This window comes from Melopsittacus undulatus, chromosome 9 (assembly GCF_012275295.1).
Source record: "Melopsittacus undulatus isolate bMelUnd1 chromosome 9, bMelUnd1.mat.Z, whole genome shotgun sequence".
NCBI classification, from domain to species: Eukaryota; Metazoa; Chordata; class Aves; order Psittaciformes; family Psittaculidae; genus Melopsittacus; species Melopsittacus undulatus.
Window position 1 is genome coordinate 14,488,202 of NC_047535.1, and position 26,773 is coordinate 14,514,974.

The window sequence follows — 26,773 nt, forward strand, 5'->3', positions numbered from 1 at the left end:
TCCTTAAATCCCCCCATAGTTTTACTTTAATTCAGTACCATTTCTCATCACAGTGTTCTGTAATGTTCCTGTACTGGCTCACCTCTGAAAGTTCTGACGCTTGCCTCACACTTTATATTTCCAAAGATCTGTAAATACCCATCAGCTAATACAGAGCTGACATGTTTTGTTAACTAGGGTTTAAAGAAGCTGCAAGCATAGAGGAGTGTGGCGCAGTAACCACACTGTCTGAACTGAAATATCAATACACAGAAATCAATGGTACACAAGAAGATGATACTGATCAATTCCAAGTAAATAGCTCTAGACTCAATAACTCATGTTATGATCAAACACTTGGAAAAATATCACAAAACTTTCCCTGATATACCCACAACTCAAAAATGAGGGGGAAAGTGATGCTAAGTAGTGCTCAGAGACTTGACACTTCCGAGCAGCCTCTCAGGGTTAAGCAGATGAACTAAATACTTGCACTCTGATTGTCCCATTACCTGACCATACCAGACCTTCCTCTGAAACCTTCAGAGAAGATTTGACAAGTGTTACTATGAGAAACTTGTCCTAAGTTTAACTTAGTTATGGTTCTAGCCTGAATACAGAATGCACTAGTTTTTGAATAGGTATCTTTAAAACATAAGGCAAAAAATGACATTGGCATAGGGCCTTTTGCAAAACTTGATTTTTCAATAGATTTTAATTTACAGCAGCTCAACACAGAGTAACTTGTCTTTACTGAAACTGTTATTTTGTCCTTTGGTTTGGGGGGTTATTTTTTTAGATATTTCTGAAAATAATGCTAGTGAATGGCCTTATTTAAATAGAACAGCTCTTTATTCTATCCTACATTTATCTTCTCTTTTCCAAAAAAGGCCCTTTTTGCCAGCATTTTAATACTGAAGGGCAGTTTTTCCTCTTTCTTATTCCCAGAATGATCAGTAGAGGGCCTAAGTACATTCCTTTAAAAGCTCTACATAGTTGATATTTTCAAATATACCAAATGTACCAGTAATAACATATCAACTGTGATACTCAGCACACATTACATATGGCCACGATAATCATTATTCAAGCTTTTAAAATCCTAAAGAATGTAGAGCTATTCTGTCTGTGCAGTACTAATATTCCACTGATTCCAAAAAGCTTCTGAACAAAACTATCAGTTTATGATTGGAAAAGCAATCAACTTCAGAGGTCAAGTGCAGATCCTCTGCACATTTACACCTATATATCACTCACAAAATATAGAAATTGATTTCAAGGACACAGGTGTTTGAAATTTAAGAACTGAAACCACCTTCTGTTTCATATCTCAGTTTATTACACCAAGGTGCATTTGTTCAACACTTGTCTTGTGAATGGACAGTGATGAGCATCACTGCCCAGCAGACCCCTTCCCAGACCTCCTCTAAGTCCTCTGAATCCACTGATATTAAGAATCACATTGTACACTGGATTGTTTCTTTCCTAGGTGCTGCTTATCTAGCTCGTTCCCTGCTATTTGTACACTTCTGAAGAGCCCTGAACTTGCCTTGGGTTGTTGGTTTTTGGTTGCTTTGGTTGTTTTTTGTTTTTTTTTTTTTTTACTTCTTACCCTTCTGTAAAGGGTGTACATAAATAATCAAAGGAACTATTTTAGCTAAACCTGTTGACATGCTAACCACACTAACTCCTAATACACAAACCTTCACATCTCCTTCAACTCTGTAACCTTAGTACAGTAGTACCAGTAGCCCTACTGACGTTGGAGTCATCTGTGGATGCCATGCACTATGCGGGTACAAGTAAAGTATGACTCTAGAACAGGAATATTATTTGCCTTTCTTACAACGCCTGGATGGAGTAAATAAATGTAGTAGCATGGGAATTCCTTGGTTGATGGTGATGCAGGGCTGTAAAGTTGCTATGATTCTATAATAGAAATATATTTAGTGGAATTTTACCAGGCGTAATTATTTTTAAAGATACTTTCACACATGGCTTTGTGGATAACCAATCTGTCATCATCACTGCCAATTTTATTAATAAACAGCTTGGATAAAAGAACATAAGGCAAAACTGGGAAAGGTTTAACATATTTATCAAGTAGGAAACCACTACAAACAGTTTGTTCAAGCTGTTAACAGCTGTCACTGTTTCTATTTCCTGGTTTTGCAAACAAATACCCTGAAATCTGCATTATACCTTACCATGTCGTCTTCTTTTTATTTTTCTTTTGGCTAAACAGCAAGTGTTTGCATTTCACAGGGTGGCTATGATCAGAAAACAGAAGGATGGATGAGACCCAAATCACTACCTGAAGGATCAGAAAGGCCATGGTCAGGAAGTGACAGGAACACAAAAAGACTACGTAACAGTACAAAATTTGGCTGAAACAAAACAGACAGCAGAGCCTCGCAGCAGGCTACAGGGAGCAGCTGGAGGCCTTGAGCAACTCCAAGGAATAGAGAGCTCTGCACCCCTTTCCTGGGCTTCTCCTACAAGCTTAGTTCAACTACAGAAGTCAACTACTGAGGGCTCTTCTCATCCTTTTTCCCCTGAAGTTTTTCTGCTTTAAACACCATGGCATTTCTTGGAAGATTGCTGCAAAACTCTAGGGCTCAAATGGCAAGATTCCCCCAGTTTTCCACCTAAACTCATACATCACCAGTTTACACATATTTGCTCTTATGCCAATATTGTTCTTTAGCTTGATTAGTTCTTCTCCCTTGCTGGCATTTTGTCCATGATATATTTACATACAGCAGTAGCATTCACTCATGTAATTTCATTAAAGCCCACGCTTTTTGTGAAGCAAACACTCAATTTCTATAACTGTCCTACTAGTCCCCTCTGCATGTGAACAGACAGCTAGAATGGTACATAATATTTTGGAATAGGTTTAATTACATGAATGCTTCCCAGTTCTATCTGAAGTACTTTATGCTTTCTAGGCTCATCTGTGCCTTCTTCACAGATGCATACCACACTGTTTGCTCACTGTGGTCACCTGGTATATTACTCCTCTCATTAGAAATATTAACATCATGATCAAAAACAACCTATAAGAAACATAAGAACAGCCATACTACCCTCAGAACAAAGGCTTAGTATTCTGCCTCCAATAGTAGCAACAAGCAGATGTCTCATGATGAATTTCGCACTCAAAGAGTTGTGGTCAACGGTTCAATGTCCGGCTGGAGATCAGTAATGAGTGGTGTCCCTCAGGGATCGCTGTTGGGACCGGTCTTGTTTAATATCTTTGTCGCTGACACGGACAATAGAATTGAGTGTGCCCTCAGCAAGTTTGTCGATGACACCAAGCTGTGTGGTTCTGTTGATACGCTAGAGGGAAGGAATGCCATTCAGAGGGACCTTGACACACTTGTGAGGTGGGCTGATGCCAGCCTCATGAAGTTGAACCATGACAAGTGCAAGGTCCTACACCTGGGTCGGAGCAATCCCAGGCACAGCTACAGGTTGGGCAAAAAGGAAATTCATGGTAGTCCATGGAGAAGGACTTGGGGGTGTTGGTCAATGAGAAAATGAACATGAGCCAGCAGTGTGCACTCACAGCCCAGAAAGCCAACTGTATCCTGGGCTGCATCAAAAGGAGCGTGACCAGCAGGTCAAAGGAGGTGATCCTGCCCCTCTACTCTGCTCTCGTGAGACCTCACCTGGAGTATTGTGTGCAGATCTGGTGTCCTCAACATAAAAAGGACATGGAACTGTTAGAACAAGTCCAGAGGAGGGCCACGAGGATGATCAGGGGACTGGGGCACCTCCCATATGAAGGCAGGCTGAGAAAGTTGGGGCTGTTCAGCCTGGAGAAGAGAAGGCTGCGTGGAGACCTCATAGCAGCCTTCCAGTACCTGAAGGGGGCCTACAGGGATGCTGGGGAGGGACTCTTCATTAGGGACTGTAGTGATAGGACAAGGGGTAACGGGTTGAAACTTAAACAGCAGAGGTTTAGACTGGATATAAGGAAGAAATTCTTTCCTGTTAGGGTGGTGAGGTACTGGAATGGGTTGCCCAGGGAGGTAGTGAATGCTCCATCCCCGGCAGTGTTCAAGACCAGGCTGGATGAAGCCTTGGGTGATACGGTTTAGTGTGAGGTGTCCCTGCCCATGGCAGGGGGGTTGGAACTAGATGACCTTGAGGTCCTTTCCAATCCTAAGTATTCTATGATTCTATAAGAGCACAGCAAAAATTTAATACTTCCCCTTAAAATTCTCCCAGCATCCAAACATTTTCATCTTGGTGACTTCCTGAGACATGTGGTTTCTTGGATTCTGTTTCATAACAGCCAATGAATTCCTCTTCCACAAACTTGCTGAACTCCCCTTAAGGCTAAATTAGCTATTAGCAGCCACACATCCTTCAAGAAATAGTTCCACACATCTACTGCCCCCCTGTGCAAAGAGCAACCTTTTTTTCTTCTGAACTGGGTCTTAATCTGTATCCTAGCACCTGTATCAGGAGGTGTGTGAGAGGGATGTGGTATCAAACCTTATTTTAACCTGTGTCAGATTTTGTAGCGTCAACCAAATCTCATGTGAGCCTTCTCTTTTCCAGATTGAAGAGTTCCAGTTTACACAGTCATCTCCAATGGCAGCCATATCACATCTTTGATCACTGCTTTCCTTAGAATCTTTTCCAGCTCTTTTTATCTACTATATCCTTTTACACAGGGACCAGAATACACTCCTGTCCAAGACATATGCAAAACCTGGATGTACGGAGAGGAACAAGAATGGCCTCTCTTTTATTCTCTACTTTTTCCTAATGAATCCTAACATGTAATTTGCTTTTGGACTGCTGCTCAGCATTTAGCTGACCTTTTCATGAACTAATATTTCTCTTTTCCACATTTTTCCTTTGTCCATTTGCTTATCCATCTTTCAAGCTTTACACCAAGCCATATGTACTCTTAGAAAATTAATTCCAGTGTTAAGCCAGATAAATCAGACCAACGTCATTTCCACTCTCAGATAAAGGGCTTTGCAAACAGTCATCCATGGGCTACAACTGCTACACGTCTACCAACAGAAAGTACTTAGGAAAAGCAAGTTCTGTTGGAAAAATACAGAAATACTTACAAATGAAAAGAGTCTGCAAATCGCTGAGCTAGAAAATTAATTCTTTGTTTTACTTAGAGTACTGCCCCCTCTACCAATTGCTATTACTGATAAAAGACATTAGATGGACAAATTCAAAGGATTTAGGTACTAGGATAAACACAGTAATGAGCTATTCTGGAAAACAACATTTACAAAGGTAAGCACTTAAAATGCTCTGTACAAAAATTTCTAAATCACTGAACATCCTTGTAACATAGCCCAAAATGTCATGCATTCTCTAGTGAAGAGCTGGTCACCTCACAGGTTCTGTCAAGCTGAATGCTTATTTTCTGCTGCAGTGCAGGTCTTAGTTTTGGACCACAGCACAGAAAATAGCAGTGATGTAGTATTGCACAAAGAACAAATCAGCACTACAGTCTCATTCACTGGATTCTGCTGTTAATATTTTGCACTATCTTTCTGGATTCAGCTAAAAATAGATTAAAAGTCACTTGTGTAAATACAAGGAGCTTGCTTACTACACGAAATAGTTCTGCCCTCCAAAAACTTTGCACTTTATCTTGAGCTTGGACCTCATTATTCACTGTGTATCAGCATCATGCACTTGGAATTTTTCAGAAAAGGGACTGTTCAATTATGCTGCCAAATAAAGAAAAATCAGAAGAGCAATGCTAGAACTTGGGCTATTTGAGTTCTTTTAGTCAAAGTACCTTAAGCTTTGTAGACAACACAAGTAAAATACCTCCAAGAGATCAAAATGAAAACTGAAAGATGAATATGAAACCCAGAAATAATGGCATCTATTTGGTGCAGTTGCAGAAGATGGACTGAAGGAACAGACATCCTTTTCTCCCAGGATGGGTGAACTCATTCATTAGTGAAGGTTTGCAACCAATTTAAAATTAAAAACCAGAAAACTCTCCCTGTGTTCATTTCTTAATCTCTGTTCAGTTTTGGTTTCCCTTCCTTTAATCCCTCTTTCTCTATATCCCTTCCTATAGTTTTCTTCTTAGTTTCCTCCTGTTTAATCCACTTTCTAGCTGCAACCAAACAAATTCAAGGCAATGAACAGATTATCATCAATTATCAAATTACAGTGGCACAATTATATACAGCTAGTGGCAAGTAAGACACATTAACTGTATGAACCCCCAACCTTTACAGCTGTTGGTGTAAAACAGAGTATTTGAGAGGACCTTCACGTTTCAGATTTAACATATAGAAGTTCAAGAGCTGCAATCTAAAACAAATACAAGAAATAATTTCAAGTTGGGGTATATCTCTCCCCTTGCTTCGCCCAACCAGTCTGTAGAGACAGGCTCACAATCTGTAAACTCTTCTACTGCAGTTGATATCTATCATGAATGATTGCTCCCTCCAATTAGAATTTAAGGAAAGTACAGGAAGGAGAGCTTTTCCCTATTCCCACTTGTCATTAGTACACAGGTACCACTTTCTGCATGTTTTCAGTTTTCCAGTTATTCCCCATCACATTTATTGGTCATTGATGCAAAAACAGAGGAGAGAAACTATTTTTTTCTTTTGAAAACAGAACACTTGACTGGAAAAATGAAATTAAGAGTGGCACTTAAAGCTAATGTTAATGTTTAAAAATCCCCTACGCTTTCTGGGTGATTAAAAAAATGTTTATTCTTTTCATGAATGCCAAATTCAATGCAGATACAGCCTCTTCAATAAATTCACAGACATGAAGAAAATCAGCAACTGTCCTGTTGCTTTTTGTATACAAGTCTCACCTACGCTGTAACAGATGTCAGAAGTGTACACCATGTATCCTCCATGGCATCCAAGGCATATTTTTTGAATCAGTTCATTTTTCATCTACGTGCCTCCAGCCTATGCCTCAATCATTTCTGCAGTGTCTAAACATGGAGTGCAGTGCACAGCAAGAGGATTCTAAGAAGTTAACTGTAGAGCAGATCAGCAGGACTAATAAGTAATGAACATCATTCTTATTGTCGTTCTGAGAACCAAACTACTATTTCTTCACATTGCTACAGAGTCAAAGAGCCATACCTTTATAAATAGAAATTGCTATAGTCATATAAAACAAAATGTTCTAGTTACATTATTAGTGTAATTTATCAGAACATTTCCTTTTCTGAAGAGAAAGATACACAGTTCAGTTAACATCAGGCACATCAGCCTCACTGCAGGGAAGAAGCGAGCCAGATGCAGTAATCCTTTATTGCCCGCTCATTCATCTCTAGTCTGATGTCTTGTTGCTCTATGCAAGGAGATGAAGACTGACTAGTGATGATACACTACAACCTATATCAGGAACTAGGGACTGCACACTATTATGTTGAAAATCAAAAGGTCAGGGACAGATGTAGCTTGTCACAACCACCCAGCATTTTCCAAGCACAGGGATGCACCAGACCTTCCTGCTGCAGAGACTCAGAGTTACCCCAACTACAACTTGCATAGATCAGCTGTAGATCTAGAACAATAGAACCACACAAGATATGTGCAGGTCATACAGGTTGGCACCTTCCCTAAAATTCTCAGGGAAAAGCATACAGAATGTTACACTTGGAGTCTACGACAGACTGTCAGGGATAGGAAGAGGAGTCTTACATCACCTTTTAGCACTCTCTGGCATTGGCAGCATCTTTTGATACCTCCACTGGCACCCTGCATGGCAGCTTTGGGGTAACAGGGCCATAATTTAATGAACTGAAGTCCATAACTTCACAGTTATGTACATGGATGCTGGCAGAAACTACAGAGACTTAAATATTTTCTGCCCCTTCCACACTACACTCTTTGCACATGAGGGAGATGTAAGCTGTCAGTTCCTGTACCAAACTGATGTGACACACCCTACCTTCTTGTTACTCTGGTGGAAGCCAGCTAACAAGGATAAGATCTAATATTTAACAAGGCCATGAGAAAAAAAATTACACCACATTCATAAAATCAGACATACTCCCAACAGAGCCATGAGGTGGTATGGAGACAGTATTTTACTTTCACTGCTAGGCTTCTTGAGTTGAGCTCTGCTCCTGAATTTCACAAGGCATCAGTTGTGCTTCATGCTTCTGAAAGGAAGCAGCTGCCATTCCTACAAGGCACATATAATCCTGGGACTGAGCTGAACACACTCAGCCAAAATGCATTGAGACATACAAACTAAAGCTCTGAATTTTCTTCAGAGAATCCACTCTACAGCTGGGACATCTGAATGGCACCTGCTTATTTCCATTCAGACTGATAAAGCCACAAAAGAAGTCTATGTGAAGGAAGAGATCTCTGATGAGGAGAAGCTTAAGACTGCAAAGCTGCTTAAATGGTTACAATGAGAGATCTGTGCACTTTGGCACAGTGAAGAATTGAGTTTCAGATCATGAAAATCTATAAAAATGCATATCTGAACTAAACTGGTATTTACTCAGCACCAAAATAGCCTGAGGGTTACACCTGCATACTCAAATTAATTTTCAAGTGCCTCTTTGCTATGCAGGGTATTTTATGTTACAGTTGTACCATACTTATATAACCTACTTGAAATGTATTTCCCCTTGTTTGGAGGAACAACTTTCTGGAGATGTCTCGTTCTCACTCAGAAGTCCAATTTGGAAAGAAATTAAAGGCAAGAGCCTTCCCCACATACTGCTTCCTGACTACCATACAGAATACCTGCTGAGCAGAGATCAAGCAGGTCTCTCTGCTGATTTCTGAGCACAGGTTAAAACACATTGAGCTGTTAATAAATGAAGGCTTGTATAAAACCTAACATCTTCACCAGTGAGAGCTCTATATGACTTACTGTGAAATGCTTTTAGATGGATCTTACTAAAGTGGATTATATATACATTCAGTGTGTGACACACAGTGGCACAGTAATCACAGGATCAGAGGGGCTAGGCACAAGTACTCACCTCATCCCTGTCCCAAGGGATGTTAAACTAGGGTGTTATCATTCCTGACAAACACATCTTCTTCACAACACCTAGTGACTGCAACTCCATTCCCCTCCTCCCATACCAGTTTGTCTATCCCAGCACTCCACTACCCTAATTTTTCTCTTTTGCTGCAATTCAAGCTTCTTACTTCTTGTCCTAAACATCATGGAGATCAGTAACACAGTAATCTTTTTCTTGTGAGGAAAAGAATCTCTTACAAGACTCCCTGAAAGTCTCTTCTTCATGTTAAATACAGTTACTTGTTCTGTGAAAACAGAAGTAGTTTGCATACACATTATCAAAGACAACATTCTCACACAAGCAAGCTATTCAAACCACTCTGTGAAAAGTATACAATCTGTCCAGGAATCGGCAGTACTATGTCATTATCTCTCAGTCAAGAGATGCGCAACTATGTACAAGAATCACAGTAGCCAACTTTGTCACCCTGCAACCCCCCTGAAAACTCTTTTCACAAAGAGCTTTCACCAGGCCATTCCGCCTGCCTGGTGGGTAGACGACTGATCTAGTTTTCCCTGAAACAAGACTTCCAGACTGATCAAATAGCAACTATGGATCACTTAAAAGTGTAAAGAGCCCCAAAGCAACACAGATTAGTTAGATTAGAAAAGTTCACTTCTGTCCTGTTACAACAGTTTTAAGAAGAGTTTGAGGACAACTGGCTGCACTTCCCCTTCAAGGTTTTCTTTTGTACAAAGCCATGAAATAGACATAACATAAAACTATAAAACAAAATCATGTCGTTTGTACTTACCCTTCTCTTTGGTACTCCTCATCCAAATTTGACAAAAGCTGGGACCCAGCCACAGACAGATCAAGTGCAGCTAAAGGTAGATCTCGATAAGCAAAATTAACAAGCTGTACAGGAGCAATGCTTTTGGTCTCTTCTTCTACTTGTTGTGAAATTATTTCAACTTCTGAAACACCACCTTCTATTGTAGACCTGAAAATATAATAAGCAAAATGAAACATCCCCCCTCTCTCTCCCCACAGATAACATATAAATAAACTTAAATAAGCAAGCAAATAAAAATAACTTAGAACAACAACTCACAGAATCCTTAAAAGCCAGCAACTTCAAAGGCCTTTGCCAAGACACTGAGGAAGGTGTCCTCATTGAGAGGACAAACCAAACCTCTCCACACTTGTCTTCATGAATCCAAATATTTGTGCAAAACAGAAGGCAGGCATGTAACCGTGCCAACTAAATCCTCACTGCTCTGTTACATCAGTGAGCAATGAGCAGCTCAGCTTATTAATCATTTTATACAAAGCAACTGTTCATTAGTGGATGCAGTTTGACCTCTCTTCCACTATGGGTCAATACTAAAATAGTTTTGACGGATGGCAACTTACTATCTAGTGCATGTGAAGGATGGCTTTGTTATAGAAGACAGCTTGCACGTCAAGCTGCTAGCTCCATTTGATCCAGAGTAGGTGCAAGCATAAACTTCTCCAGCTTTCATCCAGGAGAGCTTGCTAACTTCTAAAGAAATCTAAGGCTACTTGTCTCAGGTTTTCAGCAGCAGGAGTGAAGATACTCTTTTTCCTTAAGGCTATACTGAAAAAGTGCTTGGCACTGACTTCCCTCTGTTATATGACTGCAGAACTTACATTGATGATTTTGTTTTAGAGAAGCTTATTAAAATCTTCCAGCTACTAAAGAAACCTGATTAACAGCTATTTTGGTGTGTGGTTTTTTTTTTCCAGAAAAAAAATAATTTAGAGAATTTCTTAACTCATACAACTTTTAAGTCTAAGGATGTGGGTGAAGGAACTAAAATTCTATGGGAAAGAACTACAGAAAGATTCTGTTGGTCAGAGCCTCACCATTAGACTAACCCTTTGGGGCAGAAAACATGATTCCTAAATTCAAAGGAGCTAACTGCTGCCAGCATTACACAAGAAAGCAATTTTAAAAATTAGAAAATGCTGCTATATTTGGTAGGGAAATGCTGCAACTGGGTCATAGTATGGCAGAAAGTAGAGGTAGGAAAAAAGTACTATTTGAACAACCTAAAGGCTTACTTTATGTTCTTGTTAGTCTAACTAATAATGGAAAGCAAATAGATTCATTTCCAACAGAACAGTATTGCTCTGTCAACAACCTGAATCAGAGGCCCAGAGGGAAGAGCTAATTTTAGCAAGAATTTTCTTTCTTTGATTTTCACCTTTAGTGCCATCCTGTGGACATTTACAAGTCCAAGCGGGTTCAGTTTTGCACAGAAGAGCATACAATGATCCAATTTCCAGTATGATAAAGGAAAAAGGGTTGGTTCAGTGTTCCCTCTCCCAAAAGTATTTAGATTCTGCATCCTTAGACAGACTAAATGACAGCATCCGATTTGACTGAAAACAAATCAAACCAACACACTTGAGTTGCAAACAGCTTTGGGACAAGGTTTGGTGGCAGTAAAGAAAAAAGACAAACATCTAACAATAACATGACATAGTAGTTCCCAGCCACTGGCTATTAATAACATATCAGACATGTTTTCAGTATTCACGGTTTTTCTCCCAATTCACTCCTTAAACAGCTGATCATATCCTACTCCTCCTCAAAATATCAACTTCTCCTTCCAGTAATATTGATAAAACCCTCGTGATGTCACATCATTCTCCTACAAGTAGCAACCTGTTCCCTTTTATTTAAGGTAAATTGTAACTATCCTCACATGATACTTACTGAGGATTGGTCATGTTGGAGGATGCAACCAAGTCAGCTGTGGTTCCAGTATATAACTAATTCCAACTGCTCTGCACAGAAGTTCTAGCCTTCCAAGATTAGTTCTCTGTGAGAAGCAAAACAAAGTTATCTAAAACATAGTTGAAAGAACTCCAAATGGCTGCACTGATGCTTGCTGTTCATAATAGGGAAGCTGTAAAGATACAGTGCATTTACACATGGACATTTGCTCACATACATACTTATGCAAGAACACAGGTCTTGCTTTAAATCACTGGACTGTTTAAATCACTGTTGAGAAAGACATCCAAGATCAGAGGGGGGAGCAGATTTTCAAAGAAAGCTCTGTCAACAGAGCTCAGGGTTTTGTTGTCCATTTTCCGGTTTCAACTGTGTTCCTGACTGCCTTTGCTAGAAAGGCTCTTCAAAGAATTAATTCACATTGTCTACCATTCCAGATGGGCTGGTATCCAGATAGTATCTTGATCACCAAAACCCATTAATACATTTGAAAAAGGCACCGTGCTTGCTTGTGGCAAAATCTCCACTTGTGTTTTGTGCGTCTCAGTGCATGGCAACTGGAATGGGAGAGGACAAACTTTGAGAATGGAAACTGCGGATGTGCAAGTTTTGGTAGCTGGAAAAATATAAACTGGAGAATAGCATTTAAGAAACAAAATTTCTTAGAAAAAGGTATCATGAGAGACTTTGTAAAGCCACTGTCAATACTATATGCTAAATAATTTCTAAAAATATCATTAAAACGTACTGTTAAACAGAAATAGTCACTGGCAAATTAGACTAACAGTAACACCAAAAAAAAAAAAAAGAGTCGTATAATGGAAAAAGCTTCTCATACCAAGCTTTATACTGAAGTCCCAGGCTGAACTGTTAGTATTGGTCAAGTATTTATAATGGAGACATATGAACATGACCCTTAACAATCACTTAATACCGAATAATAACATTGAACTTACTTCTTTTGTAGAGCCATTTCCAAGGCTTTATTTCCTGTCTTGTAAAGCATAGCCAGTGCATTCTCACATTTTCCAGATGATGTGCCTGGGTATGCAAAAAGAAAGGGTCTGCACTGTGATCACCCTCCTCAGGTAAGCAAGTCAGCCAAAAGCAATCTAATTGAAGAATAATAATATGAAGAAATGACCAACTTTAAAACAGACAAAAACACACACACTATTCATCTGTAATGTTGTAATACTGCTAAAGTCAGACTAAGCAGCAAACTTTTCTCCAATAAACTTTCCCTGGTACAGGAGAGACTTGATTCAACATCCATTCAGTATCAATGGGAGTCTCTTTTCTGGCCCTTGCAGTTCTTGAATTATTCATCTTACCCTATTTGCTAAGGTGGCAAAATACTAAAACATTTGCCTAAAATTATACATGTTTAAATCACACACTGAAGGGATTTGGCGAAATCTGTACCTATGACAGCCTTATGATAGCAATTGTTACATCTACCAGCACCACAAAACTAAGGAATAAATATCAGCCTTGTTTTGCAATGGTAGCTCCCTGATAGCTCATTTGTGGTTGACACTTTACAACTTTAAAAGAAACACCATTTTTTTTGTGAAGAACTTTACCCAAACCAATTGTTCTAAGCATTCAGCCTGAGAAAATGGTAAAGGTCCTGTGCACCTCTCTTGTGAGACTCAGAAAACTGAGAATCCTGCTAAAACTGCATTTGCTGGCCTGGAGAATAGAAGGTAAATGGGGACACAGCCAAATTAGGAAATGGGTATAAAACTGATGGGAACTGGCCTCAGAGGACAAGCAGACGGATGTAGAGATAGGAATTTCTTATTAAAAATCTCACCATTTCTTTGGGAGACAACACAGTGCTAACACACACAACCCCTCCCCTTCTCAGAGGGGTTTAGAAAACAAAACAATGACAAAAACATACAACTGGATTTTTTAAAAAATCTTTTATTTTAAGTTAATCTCTAGATTTTTGAGGGAACTGAAGTCACAACAGTAGGGTCAACAACACTTAAGTTCTTTCACATAGGATATGAAATATTTGCCTCTCCAGAATACAGACCTGGGATTTTTTCTCACGCTGGATATACATTCACACGTGTACAGGATTTTGCTTTACAATTCAACACCACCTGACCAATAAGCCAGACCTGCTGGAGCTGGCAGCTCTACAGATAACATTCCTCACCACCAGGGCTGAAGGAGAAAGTTGCAGCCAGCTCTTCTGATAGCTCCACAGGGAGCAGAGTCCAACCCGCCTCAGCAGAAGGGACTGTTAGCATGACATAAGGTGCTCACAAAGGTGGGACGAATAACGTGGGACCTGGAAGGAGACAGAGGGAGTCAAGTCTCCGAAGGACTCAGTGGAGCCTTCCAGAGAGAAAAAGTGGCAAAAAGTGAGTAATTTCTGGTGCAGATAACTAATGTGTTAGCTGATCTAATGAATTAAAAAGACAAGTAGTTAATATGTACAGTAAGAAGGCAGCACAACCAAAACCTTCAAAACAGATGTCATAGGCTGTGTATATCTATATCCTAAATGGATTACTATGATTCATGCTTCTTTCTAGGCTTAATGCAAGCAACAGAGATGTCTTAACGTATGCTGGTATTTTGCAGAAACTTATTCTATCACTCCACCTCATTTGTTACATTCAAAACTTCCTTAAAAAAAAATCCAACTTCTGTAGCAGCATAAACCACTTCCAACTTCCATCAGGAAAGTTAGAGCAGGAAGATTTCATTCTTCTGCATGTATCTCATTAGCATTCTTGTAGGATTTAGTGTAGGCAAAGAACAGTGATGTGTTTCTCATCCCTATCAACAGAGATGGGCAGGAGGTAGAGGCCAACCTCCAGGTATTCCACCCCCCACCCAAGTAGAAATTCTTCCATACAGTCCTTTCCACACCCACCCTCCTAAAGTATTCGGTAGACAAAATGCTTCATCTCTCATGCTCTCATCCAAGGGAATTAGTTAACAGTTCCAGGGGTTTGTTTTGGAATTCCATCCTCCCCCCTTCCCTTCTTGGAACTGAGATCAGACAGCACACGATGGATGCCTAGTTGCCATGTGAGTAGGAGCAGTGCTTGTTCTGGGAGAATTCAGCAATTCTGTTTGTTCTATGGTGTGTTTTCAAGGTGAGATGGCTGTAGAAGGAGTACAGTTTCCAAAGTTAAACAGAATGAGTTTGAAAAGGAGGTATGACAGAAAGGAAACAATAGTCCCAAAAGGTTTCTAATGCAAGCTTTGAAGTGGTACAAAGCCCAGAAACATTCACTGGATGAAATGACTGGCACAGTGTCTTGTATGTACGAAGAGGACAGTGAGATCTGCTAGGAAACATATTTCTGCAGCTGGATTTCTGTAAAATCAGGTTTGCAGCCCCATAACTCAGCTTAAAATGTGGGGGATCACAGTTCAGATCTCAACAAAGCTGACTCAGCTCTTCACTCCTCTGCAGGAGACAAAGTAAGGTGCACCCAGTTCACCGAGCTCCTTCAAAGGGCTTGAAAAGTGCTGTACTTGCCTTGCAATCCCCTCAGCTTTCCTCTGTTCTTTGCACAGGTATTACACATGCCAGTGTTCCTCAAAGCTTTTGAAGATATCCTTTGCTTACAATTTCTTTCACCCCCTCCTCTATAGGGACACCAGCAAGCGACTGCTTCACAGCTCACAGGTTATGCTCAAAAACATGCAGGCTGAGAAGTGGTGTCATGTGCTCTAGCTGAGCAAAGGTTCCTGCTTCTGCCCTTGCCCAGCACACATCCTGCCCCAGTTAATTTGTTAATGTTTAGATAAACCTTGTAAGCCACCATACTTTGGCTGTAACTTGCTAATAAGGAGATAAAGTCCAGCTTAAACAGCACAAAACACAGAACACAGTTTGGAAAATATACCTTAAATCATAGCATTTGTGTACATACATTCCAAGCTAAACAAAAAGCAAAACCAGAACAAAACCCCAAGAACAACCTTAAAAATCATCTGTACTCCACTTGCGCATGAAAATCATGACTCTTAGCATCGACTTACAAAACACATCTCACAATGCAGTGGGTGCAATTGGGGTTAGGGAGTAGGGAGATGGTTCAATTTAAGCCTTTTGCACTGAAGTTTCCACTAACTCATGCCCTAACAGAGTTGAATTTAAAACCACCCAGTTTGGAGGCATTTGTTGCATTTGCTCACATTCTGAGAAGTATTATCATGAAGCTGTAAGCCCCTGTACAAAATACAGGCGCTAACTGAAACCTCTAAGTTTATGTACTTACAAGTAACTACAAAACCCAATTCTAACATGTTCTGCTAATGATTCCTCCACACAGTCCCTCAACAGCAGCTGAGAGCCATGAACAGCCTCACAGTTCGCATTCAAAGCAAATGCAACAGGCCTCACTTGAGGAAACACAACCATTAGGTGGAGGGCAGGTTTTGCATAGTCTTGCCCAGCTTCTCCTCCTTCCTCTGTCCATGCCATAGCCATGCACCTGCATCACAGGCCATGACTGAGAGCTGGACCAGGAAACTGAGTTGGCATTATCTTCCTTTTCCTGCACTGCATCCTGCAGGATGGCTTCCGTGATGCAGGTCACAGTACAACTCCAAGAATAGCTATGTCGGCAAAACTGAGCAGGTAGGGCAGCCTTAAGGAGAAAGCCTTAAGGTCAGAAATACTAAAATCAAAGACGATGTGTTGACACCTCACCCTTGGCAATATTCAACTGCAGTAAGCACCCAACCTGAAAATGCTGAACAGACTGGGGAAGGGGTGGAAATGAAAAAAGGCTTTGTGTGTTTTTTTCTCTGACAACGTGCTGGAGCTTTTTATTGTTTTATTCTGAATGTAGTACACATCAGGAAACGGAATGTTGTTTCCTCTGTGCAATAATATTCTTATTTCAGTGTATAAATATACTTACACATTCTAAAGTTCATATGCAAATGATGGTTATTAAGGTTCCTACTGGGCAATCCTAAGGAGCTCCTAGACCTACCCAGAAAATCAGAAAGGGAAAGAGGGAATCATCTGAAATAGGAGTAACCAGACATTACCCAAGAAGCCTTCAAAGACAAAGAGGATGTGTGATTAAGAGGTAGCTAGATTTAGCTTTTGTGAATGAGACCAGCCAAATCTCTTTTGTGATTAATACTACTGATAGCACCCTGAGGATCAGCATGAACACAATGCGATTGCTCATCTCTACCACTGCAAGTCACATTTCTCCAGGAACTGAAACTAGGGTAGGCTCCCTAGGATAGCAGCCTGACGAGTCTGACCACTGGTTTTGTTTCAACCTCTCAGTGATAATTTTAACCAGCTCCACACACTGCATTCTGAAGGTTTTATTGGCCATGTATGTCAGAACTGCTTCCTTCAGCAACCTGCACTTCTGAAGGGGAAGCTCAGAAAATCTCTTGCAGGAGAGGTCCCAGGTTGAACAAAATTGGAGGGGTTTTCCATAACTGAACATCCCTAATCCCACTTTTACTTAAGACATCTTGATAGAGTATTTGTTTATTTGTCTCTCTGTAGTGAACAGGAAATACTTCTTTTTTTGTTAAAAAATTTACGTACGTCAAACTCTTATGAATGCAGAGATGCTACAACGAAAACCAACTGCAAATTCATTTCCTTAACAAGTCAAGTACGTTTGATGTCTATTATATTAACACTGCAGATTCCCAGTTCATTCCTATATCTAACATTCCCATGTCAGATCCAGAAAAGGAAAGAGGCACAAAAGATAGAGCATTTGTACTTCAAGGAAGAATGGACACCAAATTTTGCATCTTTTTACAGAAGGAACTACAGTAAGGTTTTCAAACACATCACATTAAAAAAAGGAAAAATACTCCATCCCAGAAAAAGTATTTAGATTTGAAAAAAATTAGCCATTCCCAAATTATGAAATAGCAGATTTGAACTTGCTCATACAGCCATAATTCTATCCCTTTATGGATCATCCTCTATGCTGAAATTAAGCAGAATGCTGTCAGGGGAAAAAAGGAGCATGTAATCATCAAGCTAAAGACTATCTCATTATTCCTAAGTATAGCTCCTACTTTCTAGAGAGAAGTTTGGACAAGCCAAAAAAGAGACAAATGATCTTGTGCACAATCATCATAATCTCTCCTCAAATCCATCATGATCATTGGTCAAAACTTCAGCTTTTCAGTACTTCAAAATTGGACTACAGGATAAACACCACTAGCTGGAAGAAAGCCTGTAGAGGAGGACTAGAACAGTACTGACTCCCAGGAGAACCCAGTCAAGCCCACCCTCTTCCAAAGCTTACAGATGTGCAGCACATGGTACTTCCAGCCAGAAGAGGAGCTGCTCTGTTTGGGATGGTTATGAAAAGACTCCACCCATTCTCCTTCCCTCTGCTATCTCTTCACTTAGAAACTGGGAAGAAAGAGCACGGATTATGTAGTCTTCTGTGATACACGAACACTGCAGCACAAATACACTTCCAACACATACTAGTGCTGCCTTGACAGCTCCTGTGGGCTGCCATTCCAGTCCATGCTACAAAGGGCACACTGACACATTGAAATTCAGTTGTTCTGATACATTACCAAGGCTTTCCAGAAAAGGCACACAACCAGCAGGCAGTGCAACAGCAATCCACGACGTAGCTTTCTGCTTGCCAAATTTTAACACTGTGGCAAGTAACAGGAGCAACATGACATCTCAAAAAGCTGAAAGAACTGGGTAATTATCAAGGCTACTCAAATAGAAAGTTTGTTCTTAGCTTCTTAATAAGGAATGTGCTTTCATCTGCTAAGATTACTCATTAGATCTCTTACTCTGTAGTAACTCCAAGCTTACCATTTACTCTACCATTTTGCAAGCTGCCCCCATTCATCTCTAATGAATTGGAAATCCCAGCCAATTTAGAGTGACCAATATATCAGTTACTCTACCAGTATAGAATAGTTCTCTATAGCTTCCCCTTGTGGCTAAAGTGGAAGAAGAAAGCCCCACACTATAAGGCTCTCAAGTCCAGATAATGAACAAAAGAGAGCAATCACGTGTTTTAAAGGTCCTTTCCCACATTTGTCTAATCTTCAAACTTTGGGCCTGCATAATAAGAAGGGAAACCACAAAAGCGCAGCGGGCATTTCACATGAGCATTAGGCACAAGGCTGCCAGTTTATGCTATTTTATTGCATGTCTCAATATCTCCTGCTCCACTGCTGGAGATGGCACTTTCATTTGAGAAAAGTGAAGTCATACTTACACATACAAAGCAGCACCACTTAGACCAGACATGGCTCCTAGAGAGGTGATCTCTGTTTACGGCCCAGCACAAGGATACAACAGGGACCACAGGCTTGGATCAATAGCTTTGGCAGAATTCTGTGCAGATATTGCTTCTGGGCTCTCAGCTGGAAAGCTCAGTTATTTGTTAGCACTTGACATGTGCCACTGCACATGTTGATAGGAATAAGCCTTGCATCAATGGCTCCACTGGGCTGAAAACATCTGTTTATTTCCAAGCTGGAAATTACTCTGGGCTCAGCCAGCAAGTGGTTAAAAGATCATTCAGACAAATCTCATACCACAGGTGTTCCCCCCAATCCAACATAAACTTTTCGTGACACAAATTCTGTTTTTTAAAAAGAAAAAAATAAATAACTCCAATTTCTTTTGGATTAAATATTAAAACATTAAATTTGAAACCCAAACAATGTTAAGTTTCTCTTGCTTAGCTAACAACAATTCCAGTTTTGAATTTTACATGTCTGCAGATGACACTAATATAGCTGAGTCATATTAAGCAAAATTATTACTATTGGAAGCAAATCAAGTACCAATTTAGTTTGAAGTAAGTTTGGTCTCTTTGCATCTATCAAAAGTCAATTCTTGAATTTTGCTTCTATTTTCTTTTTTCTTACTGCCTGGAACTGCAATGAAAAGCCACTCAGCAGAGACCTGCAGCCATGTCTGTTGTTTTCAAGCCAAGCAAATTAGGTCCAGCCACTCTCTAGAAGACCAAAGAAAAAAATACATCCACGTTTCAACATGCTAGAATGAATGTTTTTAGTTCTATATAGACACTTGTCAGATCTTCTGTGATTAGATTTGCATTAAATCACGTGTGCACCTAATTTTTGCAGTCTGCTAATGGGTCTTTTTGGTAAAAATTCGAGTCCATTTGAATCCAACAGCAAAAAATTACTTGGACATAGCTGGAATTTCACTCAGACTTTTAATACTAGTGACAGAGCAACACAAATACTAGAGCCAACTTGTTCTGAGATGTCCCTCAGTTCAATGTATGTCTCTATTGAGGGGTGACACTGTCAATGTGTTTTAGGGGACACTTAGTCATGTGAAAATACTAAGGTCAACCACTGTCTGCCAAGAAAACGGTTAAAGTTCACTGCCTTTTAATTTCCATCCACAACATCTGCTGTTCATCCTATTTGGAGTGTAGCCGTCTAATAAATACAAGCTTGAGCATTTGCCCATACCTTTAGCTTATGGTAACTCGAAGATTGCTTTTCAGCCATTAGACTTAAGACTCTTCCTCAAGCTATTAATTTTTATTTTCTTTAGAATTCTGGGCCTAACAGATTCTGGATTGAAACACCTTTAGAACATTGCAACAGTCCTCTCTAATTTTCTTGAGCAGCTGATGTCAACCAAAACACAGGAGATTCACAACACTGCAATAAGAATAGGGGAAAGTATAGAGACCACCTCATGAGAAATTCTTGCCATTCATTTAAGCTCTTGGAGCTAAGGATTTCAATGCATCTTACCCATTATGGCTCTGAGATCCATAAATATTATATTCCTATATAAGGAGACTGAGAAAATAGTTCTTGAGACCAATTCTGTCTCACATATCAGCAGTACAGGATCAAAACAAACCTAAGCAGACTGATACTAAATCCAGTCAAGCTATTAGACAAGTCAAAAGCAGCATCTGGAAGTAAAGATTTCATTCTAAGAACCAATTATACTACAAATATATTTTTGAGAAATATCTATGTCCTGTCATGCCTGGTAAGTATAATGGGCAACCTTCCAGGCAAAAATGCAATAAATGTATATTAAATCATGGCCTTACTATCTTACAAGCAAGTATATAATAATTAGCCCACTGATGTGAAATACATAGCTCTTCTCCCAAACAGCACCGTTTTGTAGTTTAGTTTCCGGAAACAAATAGCCCAAATAGCTGTTTTGACTGTAAACTTACAAATAGTTGAAAATTTCATCCTGATGATACAGGATGAACCTCACCGTGCAAGAGCAGACAGCTAATAAAGTTCCTGAACTTACACGTCCTGCCTGTTTTTTCAGAGAAAAGCTATTTCACACAATGTGGACACAACAGTTGTACTATTTGTGGCTGGGAAAAACTTTCCTGACCACTGGGAGCCTAAAATGCAAGATTTAACTGCATTATCATAGCATGCAGCATACTGATAGTCATTATTTTAATATACAACTAATGCATTGAACTGTATAACCCCTCAGCAGGTGATGGAATGCACTTGCTACATATAATAGGCCAGGTTTCTGCCACCAAATACTGATGGTGAAGGTGTGTGCCCGAACTGTGATATGCAGGCCCCAACAATCCTACACAGTCTGGAGGAAACAGCCCACCCAATGCACATGTCAACTGGCCAGTAATTTCCACATTTAGTAGCCAAGCCTGCACATTCCCCCCCCCCCCCCCACTTCTCCTTGAGGTCTGGAAGGTACCACAGGGGATGTACACATGGCCTGTGTACATCTGGAGTCTGCCTAGGTTGTTTTCTGTGAACTGCATAGGTAAGTGGACAACTCTTTCCACTGGACCTGGAAACAGGATGTCCTGCTCATTGCAGGAGGGTTGGGTTAGATGACCTTTGAAGGTCCCTTCCAACCCAAACTGTTCTGTGATTCTATGAAAAGCAGCACAGCAACAAAATACACAGAGAGAGAAAGGTGGGAATCTGCTTTGACACTTATTGCAGACAAATCCCAGGATATGGCCTGATGAGGAATTCATGCAGCAAACAGGCAACACACCTAAGGCCAGTTCAATATAAAATTACAAATGATACATACCTCATGAGCAATTACACTTTTACTTTCACCTTACATTGTGCATTTAAAGTAGATATTTTTGGGCTCAAAAAGAAGTATTTTATTTAAAAATAATAATTTCAGGCACTATCTGTACCTAAACAGATACCTTGGAATTTTGAACCTCTATTTTTGCTACTTACAAAAAAACAAAACAAAACACCAGAAAAAAGATTTTATTGGACTTTTTTAATAGAACTTTAATTAAGCATTAGGTTTTCAGAACTCTCTTACTAGAGATAATCAATTCATTAGTTATTTTGTTTGGAATACAAGAAGGGACACTGAGGTATGAAGAGGAATAGTTTCTGGAAACGTTGAAAAGCATTTGCTCTTCACAGGCACACAGAATTCTTCCTATAGGAAGAAACTATTTGCTTATTCATACAAATATATATTAAAATGCAGCTGACTGCTGGTCATATTATACACTATACATGGAAAATAAAAATGCCAAACTGATCTCCCTCACACTCCTTCAAGAATATGTAACTAATATCACTACCTCTGCCCAGCCCTCATCTCTTTTAAACTCTGTCAGAACAGAGGACTAATACTCTTGTCATATGAGTAAACGAAGGGCACCAGAAACTACAGAATAAATTCAGCAAAACAGTGCAGTAACAGCCACCCATGAACTCTCTTTGTTTTAAAGCACAGAACTGTCAGCTTGTGCCCTTCCACTGCCAGCATCAGTATCACAGAGAAACTCGAGATTAAATGCTCAGTTGCTAAGGGCTCACAAAGTTGACTCTTCGCTAGGAAATTAATCTTGCTGTGATCACTGTGCGCACAGAACCAGTTTTCCCTGTGGCACACTAATTTCGTGCTACTGCTAACATACTAAGAAATCTATGTTGTAAACCAATAAGGATAGTACTCTGGGATTCCGATTTAAACTTTACTTCTGTATTCCCTCACAGGCTTCTGTGATGTACTTGAATCAGCACCTTAAAGACACATGGTAAAACTGAGCGCTATTACAGTTGACTGCTAATTAATGAAGCTTTGGCCACTACTGTGTGACCCAGCACAGCAGTGCATCCTGCCACAACACCCTCAACAGCTCTATATTAGCAGCACCTTATTTAGCACTTCAGGTCCCATGACCCATATCCAATAAGGAGGTTCTGCCTAATACACTGATGAGATAAAAGGATGCTTTTCAAGCAGTGGTTATGCAAGGGATCTGTACCGCAACACAAGTCCCAAAACACTAAGCAAATGCTAAGTTATAAATAAAACAGATTTTTTGGTTTTAAACCTATAACACACACCAGGCAGCTGCTTGAAACTGAACCGTGTCTTACAGCTGCAAACACAGGCTTTTGTTAAGATTCATCAATTCATATTTATTGAAATAAAAAAACCCAAACAACAACCCCCGCCCCCCCAACTTCCCCAGGATAATCATTAACATTTCTAGGAGGTAGGAAACTCAGAAAAACATGTCCAAAGACAACCAGACGAGAGCAAGGAAGCTGTACCTGTATTAACGATTGGATTAAAATCATGACTAGCTGGTCAAGCCATTAGTTTAGTCAAACTGTCAGTGTTGCACTAACCCCTTCAACACAATCACTACCTGCTACATAATTTCTCTGTCTCCAGCCAAAGACTCTCTAGCACTTTCAATGAAATTTAATTCAACTAATGAGTGCATACTCCCTAACTAAACCCAAAGTCCAAGACCTCATAGCAACTACACGCCAGGGTCTGGATTAGACCTAATCTTTATGACTTTTGGTCTGTCACTCAGTGAAAAATGCCACTGCCATAGAAAGAAAAGTGTCCAGTATAAGTGTAGGTTGCTGGGGTTTTTAATATACATATATAAAATCTTCCAAAAGTAAGATTAATTTTGTTTTAAAGTCTTGTTTGAGTCAGAAATATAAACACACAAAACCCAATACATATTCTCCAATAAAACATTAATATCTGCAATAAATAAAGATTATACTGGCCTCGGGTTAGAGATTTACTGCACTCAACACTGTAAAAACAAGCAACAGAAATAAGACAAACTGCTTGCTGCGAAGATCAATAAGGGGTTTAAAGAGGCAGTATCTTGTGATCACTCATTGTTAATCTTCATAGCTCCAAAACACCAGTCCTTAATGAAACTGTTGCTCTCCCATGTTGTCCTTCTCATTCTCAATATACTGATTTCAAACATAATGTTAACATTGTTCATGAACTGTTGAGACTATAACACTTGAAAAACACAAGACAGGAAGTTTTCAGATGGTATCATGCTCTCCAGGGCCATAATCAAAGGCATCCACTGCAAACTCTGGGACAAGACTGAGACAGGAAAGATGCCAAGACAACAATCAGAATTCCATGATTTTTAAGGTCCTAGAAACAGTCTTTTAGGACAAGATAAACTGGCTTTTGTTATTCACATGCTACCTCAAGATCCATTAAGTACTTTAGAAGGTGGTTTCCGAAGTGACATAAACTGTGCTCCAAAGTACTTAATCTGAGACAATATTTGCAGAATAAGATTACACAGTTCTGAATAAGTATATACTAAGTATATATTTATAAGGGAAATTCTGCCTGACCAATTATGATGGGGCAATGGAATTGATGGACAGAGAGCAGTTGATGTCATCTACCTGGACTTGTACAAAGCATTTGACACTGTCCCACATGTCATCCTTGTCTCTAAATTGGAGAGATATCAATTTGATAGGTAAACCACTCAGTGGATAAAGAACTGGCTCGATGGTCACACACAAAGAGTTGTAGTCAATGGCTCAATGTCCGGCTGGAGACCAGTAACAAGTGGTGTCCCTCAGGGATCGCTGTTGGGACCAGTCTTGTTTAATATCTTTGTCGCTGACACGGACAGTGGGATTGAGTGTGCCCTCAGCAAGTTTCCCAATGACACCAAGCTGTGTGGTTCTGTTGATACACTAGAGGGAAGGAATGTCTCCCAGAGGGACCTCTGCACACTTGTGAGGTGGGCTGATGCCAACCTCATGAAGTTGAACCATGACAAGTGCAAGGTCCTACACCTGGGTCGGAGCAATCCTAGGCACAGCTACAGGTTGGGCAGAGAAGAGATTCAGAGCAGCCTTGTGGAGAAGGACTTGGGGGTGTTGGTCTATAAAAAAAACTTAACATGAGCTGGCTTCAGTGTGCGCTCACAGTCCAGAAAGCCAACCATAACCTGGGCTGCAACAAAAGAAGCGTGACCAGCAGGTCAAAGGAGGTGATCTTCCCCCTCTACTCTGTTCTTCTGAGACCTTACTTAGAGTATTATGTTCAGTTCTGGTGTCCTTAACATAAAAAGGACATGGAACTGTTGGAACAAGTCCAAGGAAGTGCCATGAGTATGACTGGGGACTGGGGCACCTCCCATATGAAGACAGGCTGAGAAAGTTGGGGCTGTTCAGCCTGGAGAAGGCTGCATGGAGACCTCATAGCAGCCTTCCAGTATCTGAAGGGGGCCTACAGGGATGCTGGGGAGGGACTGTTCGTTAGAGACTGTAGTGATAGGAGAAGGGGTAAAGGCTTAAAATTTTAACAGGAGAAGTTTAGATTAGATGTAAGGAGGAAGTTCTTTACTGTAAGGGTGGTGAGGCACTGGAATGGGTTGCCCAGGGAAGCTGGGAATGCTCCATCCCCGGCAATGTTTAAGGCCAGGTTGGACAGAGCCTTGGGTAACATGGTTTAGTGTGAGGTGTCCCTGCCCATGGCAGGGATGTTGGAACTAGATGATCTTAAGGTCCTTTCCAACCCAAACCATTCTATGATTCTATAAATACATATATAAAGTTTATAAATACAGGTTGGTTTAACAGACCTGCTGTACTTATTGTGGTACTGAATACAAGATCATCTAGGAAAAACTAAAGGATAGACAGCATGAGAAACATGGAGTGCCTCAGGAAAACTACAGTCTTGAATCTAAGATGAACAAGTTTTAGAAGAAAAACCCAACTGCATTAACAAGTATTTTTTAAAATGTACAATACCCTTTTTTAACAGCTGGTAATACTGAGCACCCTTCTACTAAGCACAAAGCAGACTGGTGTCCAAAACAAGTGCAAGGAGCTTCAGAGAATACTCAGAGAAGAAGTGTTAGGCAGTATCCAAAGGCTAGAAAAATAATCTGCCAAGTACAGGCAGGTCAAACAGCACACCCTCATCCAGGAACAGAAACTTCTGACTACGATGGGACTAAGCCAGTCTATGAGTTTAGATCAGTTCAAGCAGCTGTGTACTTGTAAAGCATTTTACCACTAACTCCTCTACTGCTGCAGAGGGCAGCCACAGCATGCATTTATAGGGCGGAATTAATTCCTTTTGGCAAGAGCATGCCCTGTTTCAAAGGTCCCAAGAAATGCCACTGCTAAAGTGTGAGATGTAATTGTGGCATGCATAAAATTTCACCCATAGAAGAAGTCAACCCACTCATTTTCCATTTAATTACTATGCCTCCCTTTGTTCTTGTTAAAAAAAGGAAAAAAAAAAAGACACATGGTAAAACATGAGCCATAAAAACTAAATACACACACAGAGATTTTTTGCCTCTCTGCTTGTGGCTTACTGAAAGAAAAGATTGTTTTCCTGTGTCCAGGCCAAGCAGGATTATAGTAGCTCCTGCTGAGCTAGCACTGCTGCAGCTGGACTTTGGTACTAGTGCCAGGCTGCTTAGTTTAAAGCTAACCCAGGTATAGCTGTACAATCTGCAGCCTGCAATGCAGCAGCAAACCAACTCAAACCAAAATCCTTTTTCCCTACTTACTGAAAAACGGCATCTGACAAACTACGGATTTGGCATTCTTTCACATGCAATAAGATTTGCTGCAAGTATCTAAAAATATACTTCATGGCTGACAGCCCAAGGAACCAATCAATGGAAGTTCAAGAGGTGCCTTTTACAGTCCAGATGTTCTTAAACTGTGTTCCATCGACAGCTTAGTGATGGTTGGTCACATTATGCTGACTTCTCCCCTTTACTGTA

At 40.2% G+C, this 26,773-nt stretch overlaps 1 protein-coding gene across 1 annotated transcript in view; it reads right to left on the reverse strand.

Moving 5' to 3' along the window:
• The window catches only part of TMEM266 (transmembrane protein 266), an 89,654-nt gene that overhangs the window by 49,610 nt on the left and 13,271 nt on the right, over positions 1-26,773 (reverse strand). The window contains exons 2-4 of the mRNA XM_034066062.1: positions 12,671-12,755; positions 11,694-11,799; positions 9,762-9,950 (exon numbers count right to left, since the gene is read on the reverse strand). Coding sequence (XP_033921953.1) covers positions 9,762-9,950; positions 11,694-11,707 — 203 coding nt within the window. The 5' untranslated portion in view covers positions 11,708-11,799; positions 12,671-12,755. The remainder of the gene's footprint in view (positions 1-9,761; positions 9,951-11,693; positions 11,800-12,670; positions 12,756-26,773) is intronic.